Below are 6,446 nucleotides of genomic sequence, written 5' to 3'. Positions count from 1 at the left end.
TGATCCCAAATCAAAAGCTGCTGCACCGACTAGCAGAGGACCTTCTCAATTACGAAAACAACCTACCTCTATGTCTGGGGCTGAAGCCTGAAAGTGAATTAAGGGAACTCCTAAGTCAGATTAAACTCCATTTGGTAGGAACTTGATGAATTGAATTTAAGATTGTGAGTCGAAGTTAGATTTTAACTGTATATTAGATAAGTTGTGTATGTTAAAAATTTATTAATTCATGAAATAGCTTGATTATATATATAATATCACTCATCATTGTTTTATAAATTTATATAAATATACAATAGTCAATAGATGTGTTCGGTTTAGCATTCCAAGTATAGAATTTTTTGTTTTTTTTTTTCTAAACGCAAATACGATTCTATGTTTTAACTACCGTTTATCAAAAGCAATAAAGTGTAACTTTTACTTCAATTGTTAGATTGAGAAGTAATTGAAAAAATTTTATTTATTTTCTGCTAATTTTTCCATTAAAAAAAATCAGACTAATTTAAGTTAGTTCTTAAATTCAACTCGTTTATAAATTTATAGTAAGCGAAACTTTGAGCTGAGTGAAACTAGATTTCTGTAAATTCTAGTTTAAACTTAATATAATTCGGTTCATTCCCGCATCAACATGAAAACAAAGAGCGCCAAACAAACTGCTATGTGCCGACGCCCACGCTACACGGACGTGCAAACAAACGGCAATCTCAATCATTCATTGTTTATTGCTCAATAACTTATTATCGGAATCCCTGTCTTGTTCCCTCTTTTTGCTAATATACTCTAGAAATTTCTAAGAAACATAATTATTAGGACTTAGGGTATTCATTTATAGGATAGCGTATATGTGAAAGAGGAGATGGTTGTATTATTTAACAACCATTGAATGTCATTCATGAGAGAGGTAATTGAAGACTGTTTTTCCAAGTCCCAACAATCATAATTGATGGTTAATTCATTTACCTCTACATTAATCTTTATTTTGTACACGTTTAACTATTTTGCCATTTGGACAAATATTTCAAACTAAATATTACTTCTAAATTTTATTTTCTCTACAAATGTAAATTTTAAAGTTAGATGTAAATTTTCATTCATTATCTTGAAAATTGAGATTTTTAGGTAAAAATGTTTACTTATTTTTACTATCGATAATTTTTGTTATTGATTCAGGAAAAAAAAAATCAAACCTAAAACATTAAAAAGTTATATGTAATTAATAACTAAACTCAATGTATGACCAAAATATGTAAAATTTGAGCATAGAATAATTCATTCTTTAAGTACTCCAACTTACATTGATTGCTTATCATTAACTGTTTGAACTAACATATTACTATAAATCTTGCACTGAATAGTGACAAATTAATTTTAAGAGATGGCTCAATTGCCATTATCTTGAGCTTTTGAAAATTGAACTAGTCAAACTATGAAAAACTAACATCGTGATAATCCAATCCAAAGAAGAATGAAATTATTTATGAGATAATTATATACTGTCTTGTTTAATGTCCGGTGTAAAATAGAATATACATACTACTACCTACCCTATTATATTAAAATAGAGTATATTGTAATTATAGCAAGCGACAATTATACTTAACACAATTAAAGTATTACACAGCAACAGACAACAATTATTATAAGTGATACAAACTTTCTCTTGATAAGACCTAACGTCAGAGTATTTCTACAATCAATAATTGCAGATTGTAATTTTTGCAATCTGTGTATAATACATATGAGATATGATTGATCAATTGGTAAAATATTTATGCATGCCATTAGTAAATAATCAATCATATATTTCTACATTAATAATAATTTTAATATCTAATTGGATATAATCCATATCAATTAAGCTCAAATATAAAATAGAAAACATCAAATGCAATTTACTACCTTTGAGAAAACATGGAGAGAGTCAAAAAGTTTTTAATTCAATTAAAAAATGAATACCAAAAATAAAAAAGGAAAATATTTGCAATTAATGCAGTTTTGATGATGATAGTATAAAGACAAGAGAAAGAAAGAAGAGAAAGAGAAAGTGAGGGAATGTGTGTAAGTGTTCCCGAATAAGTCGGCGTGGTGAGTGCACCGTATAATCAAAACCCCAATCCCCTCAACCCTGAAAACTGCCATTGCCAACAACAACAATAACAACGACCATTATCACCACTACCACTACAACCTCCCCCACTCTAATCCCAAAACGTTTAGGTCACTAGATACCACTCCTCCATTTAGGATCTATTGCTCCACCAAATCATATTCAACCAGTGCTTTCTAATTCTTATGCTAGGGTTTTAATTTAATTTATTATATCTAATAATTAGAAAGGAAAAAAACAAAAGCAATGTCTTCGTCTTCGGCGGCTGCCGCAAACAATTCGCCGTGTGCGGCGTGCAAGATTCAGCGTCGGAAGTGCACACAGGAGTGCGTGTTCGCGCCATACTTCCCGCCGGACAACCCGCAGAGATTTGCGTACGTTCATAAGGTGTTCGGAGCAAGCAACGTGGCAAAACTCCTCAACGACCTGAACGCAGCTCAACGAGAGGATGCAGTGAAGTCGCTGGCATACGAGGCCGAGGCACGTCTCCGTGACCCCGTGTACGGTTGCGTAGGACTCATTTCACTTCTCCAGCACAAGCTCAAACAACTCCAGGCTGAACTTAACCATGCTAAGACGGAACTCGCAAACTACGTTGTCGTTAACAATAATAATAACGGTTCACCTCACGCGCCTGTTCTCCCGCTCTTTAACAACCAACACCATCAGCAACCTTCTCAACTGAATCGTAACAACCTCTCACATCACTCTCTGCAACCATTTTCTGTTTCTGTTTCCCCTTTTCAGGAGGTTGTTATGCAGCACCAGCAAGAGATTTTGGGGTTTGAGAATTATATGACGGTTGGTTCTTCTTCCGCTGCTTCTGCTGTCTCACCTTCGCTGGCTCTTGGACCGGTTGATCACAGTTTTCATCACCATCATCATAATCATCACCATAATCTGCAGCAGCAGATTCAGGCGCATCATCAATCTTTTATGTTTCAGAAGCAGGCAAAGTTCGAAGGCGAGGAGGGTAGGAATAGCAGAAGGACCGGTCCTTGTTGCTGATTTCATAATTGCATTCTCCTTCAGTTCTAACATTTGTCAACCTAGGTTTGTGTTCTCTGACTCTATGTTTATTACTTCTTGATATTGTTATGATTAAGTCAGGCAGCCTTTGATTTTTAATTTACTATGCTTGGGTTTTATAAAACCATTCTTCCATCTTAACTCATCACCATAACATTTATTTATATACTTTTTTAATTTTATTATAAAATTATAATTGAATATATATTTTTTATTTGACTAAATTTCTTTTTATTGTTATGAATTAAGATGAAAGGGGGGTTTAATAAGTTTTATTTTATTTTATTTGATTCTTTTGGTTCAATTCTGGAACTGTTATTATGATAATGCTTAAGACTTTATGTGTTTGACTGATTTGTGAAAATCACAGTTAGTTGTGATTGATATTTTCTTCATCTTCACTACTTGTGTCTACTTCACAAAGGAGAAATAAAAAAATAAATAGAAAGAAAAAAATAGTGTGTTTTTTAACTTTTAATGTCACTGTTTACAGGAGAGAGGTACATAAAATTATGCCTTTGATTTTAACAGTCTAATATATATGCTTTGAAGTTAGGACCTTGATTTGTTAAGTCTTCATAGTGTATATGTGGACATTTGAAGTCAACACATGATGTTAACTCTTCAGTGTATTACCTTTTATTAGAATCTATTGTGTCCAAATCTTATTCATGTGCAAAAACCTAGATGTATGTCAAGAACAATCTCTTTCTGTTATGTTACACAACACTGATTTTAACTGATTGATTCTTTCTTCTTTTGGAGCATGCATAAGCATGAGTATAAATTCAAACATCATTTTCATTCTAGGATGCTAACAATAGCTTTAATTTAGTCTCTTCTGAAGGCTGCAGCAGCATCATAGTTTTACAAGTTGGAGGAGCAAAGAAACTATAAGGAGACACAAACTTGCTTGAAGAAAGTGGAGAGAACAGATAGGGATCTGAGGTAGTTACGTGAGAGTGAGACTGGCTAGTTTCTGGGTTTGAACTTTTTCTAAATTATTCTCAGGATCGAAATGAGATGCATTTTAGAAAGTTAGGATCTGCATCGATATTCGAGATCAAGTTTTCTGAATTGGAAATGTAAATCAAAACTTTACCTAGTATTTAACACCTTACCCTTTTCTTTAAGTGTCATCATTATTATCATTATGTTATGGTCGCGCTGGTTTTCAGGTAGTGATAATTAGTGAACATGATTGGATAACATTATTCGATCTTCTTTACGTTGCTCAAGTTATTTATTTGTTGGAGAAAAATCCATTTTTAAATTTTGTTTTGCTTGCCATCAACAAATCTGAGACAGCCATGCTTATGAGTTATGATGAAAATTACTAAATCCATGTCCGAGTTCAAACCGATATAGAACTATAATGGAAACTAGATACCAATAAACGATAACTATATTATGGATTTCTGCAACTTAAATAACTCACAAACATCACTGTCTAAATTATTAGGTATCTTAATCAAGTAAGAGAAATTCGAATCTTATAAAAAATATATAAAATATGAAAAAATCTAGGGTCAGTAATTTTTGTGTTTTGTGATCAGCACTTAACCATCAAAACAAAAGTGAATAATCTCCCATCATTACATGTAATCTCACACAATTAAAAACACTATTGATGGCTAATTGATGGTTACAAAACACCAAAATTATTAGTCCCCTAACATTCCTCATAAAATATTTTATATTCATTACTCATTTCGATACAAAAATTTGTTATTCTTTTTAATAATAGGAAAAATCCTAAAAAATGACTAACTAATGACCAAAAAATAATAAATTCTAATAGTCATCTAACATTTTTTTTAATAATACATACTTAATTTTATCAGAAACATAATAATATTAATAATAAAAATCTCTCACATAACTTCTTTACATTGTTCCACAATTCGACAAAAACAAATGATTTTTGCATCATATTTTAAGCATGAGACAATGTAAATAGCATTTTAACTCTTCCATTTTCTATTATGGATTTCTTTTATCTTATTATTACTAGTCAAGGTAGTAAAATTATAATTTTTACTTCTACTCGAAAAGCTAATACAAAATCGTAATTCGTAAAATCGTTAGACGAAACATAAATCTAACTCGTAAATCATAAAATCTGAAAAATATAAGAAATATAACAAAATTATATATAATTGAATATAACACTAATTAAAAAAGCTTCATTAAATAATTCAAAAAAGATATTTATTTAACAATTTAAAAATATAATCACATTCAGAATATTTATTTATATATTCATAAAAAAAAGAGTTGCATATTCAAACCACACATTAGCAAATTCACTAATTTAAATGTTTTAAAACAAACAAATTTATTAGTGTTCCTTTTTCTTTCTTTCTTTTTTATTGACATAGGTCCAGGTCCACAATTGGACCTGACCCAACATAAGTTACCCATCCTCATCCTCATCACCAACAGACACCCTTTCCCAACCCGTTTCCCCCAACCTAGATCCCTAACACTCACTGCAACCCAAATACCTCATGACTGCGCTTACGAAGCTCTTTCCAATGGCAAATCTATCTCCTTTGGCGTGTTGAGCATATTGTCCATAAAATTTTTTTGGAATATTTTCTCCGCACTCCCCTCCTAGGTTTTGGGTCACTCAGTTTTCATGAAGAGACACTGCGAAACCGCCGCATGAAGGAGATGTTGGTGTTGCATTTTCTTTCACTTTCCTTGCTTTTCTGTTCAAGCTCCCGATTAGCCCTCCTCCGCAGAGGAGGAAGACAGCGCCAATCGCACTGTATGTGATGCCTCTGCTTTTCTCTGCTTTTGGTTTAAAGAATGCTCCTGTTGCAAGAACTTTACTTCATTCTAGGGTTCCTTTTCAGCTTTCTTCTGTACCTGCTGGGCTGGATTTGGGCGAATTTCAAACTAGGTTAGGGAACAATGGAACACCGCTTATGGTTGAGTCTTCTTCCTCTCATACGGGATTGCCAACAAAATCATGATTCCAACAATTTTGCGACTTTGCTCTGCAATTCCACGCAAACAACACTGCTGTCACTCGAACAATAAAATCGGAACGGAGAAGAGCTGCAAAATCGCAAAAGCATGCGATTTCGCGAGTTAAGTCGCGATTTTAACTACCTTAATTACTACTTTTTCTATTTTGAATTTAATTTTAGTTGTTTTTATATTTATTTGGTTGAAAATAAAAAAAAGAGTTGAAATTTTATACATAAAAGTGACCATTCATAACAAAATTATCTTTCTTTTTACTCCCATCTCAATCAATCATACACATCCCTGGTGAAAAAATTTTCACACTAACATCATA

The 6,446-nt window shown here is 32.3% G+C and overlaps 1 protein-coding gene across 3 annotated transcripts; it reads left to right on the top strand.

The window, feature by feature from the left end:
- Nucleotides 2,047–4,357, top strand: LOC107608421 (LOB domain-containing protein 12-like). Of its 3 annotated transcripts, none has more exons than XM_016310212.2 (2): nucleotides 2,047–3,160; nucleotides 4,002–4,357. In XM_016310212.2, exon 1 carries the CDS (start codon nucleotides 2,354–2,356, stop codon nucleotides 3,113–3,115), a length of 762 nt encoding a protein of 253 aa, XP_016165698.1. In that variant the 5' UTR covers nucleotides 2,047–2,353; the 3' UTR covers nucleotides 3,116–3,160; nucleotides 4,002–4,357. The 3 variants fall into 3 exon arrangements, with proteins under 3 accessions (XP_016165698.1, XP_016165696.1, XP_016165695.1); XM_016310210.2 differs by having other exon boundaries at nucleotides 3,984–4,357; XM_016310209.2 differs by having other exon boundaries at nucleotides 3,972–4,357.

Source organism: Arachis ipaensis, chromosome B07, assembly GCF_000816755.2.
Source record: "Arachis ipaensis cultivar K30076 chromosome B07, Araip1.1, whole genome shotgun sequence".
Taxonomy (NCBI): Eukaryota; Viridiplantae; Streptophyta; class Magnoliopsida; order Fabales; family Fabaceae; genus Arachis; species Arachis ipaensis.
The sequence above is the reverse complement of the archived record's forward strand: the minus strand, read 5'-3'. Positions and strand labels throughout refer to the sequence as shown.

Bases quoted from the DNA above. Each gene is read 5' to 3' on its own strand.
- LOC107608421 (XM_016310212.2), top strand. From the start codon at position 2,354: ATGTCTTCGTCTTCGGCGGCTGCCGCAAACAATTCGCCGTGTGCGGCG.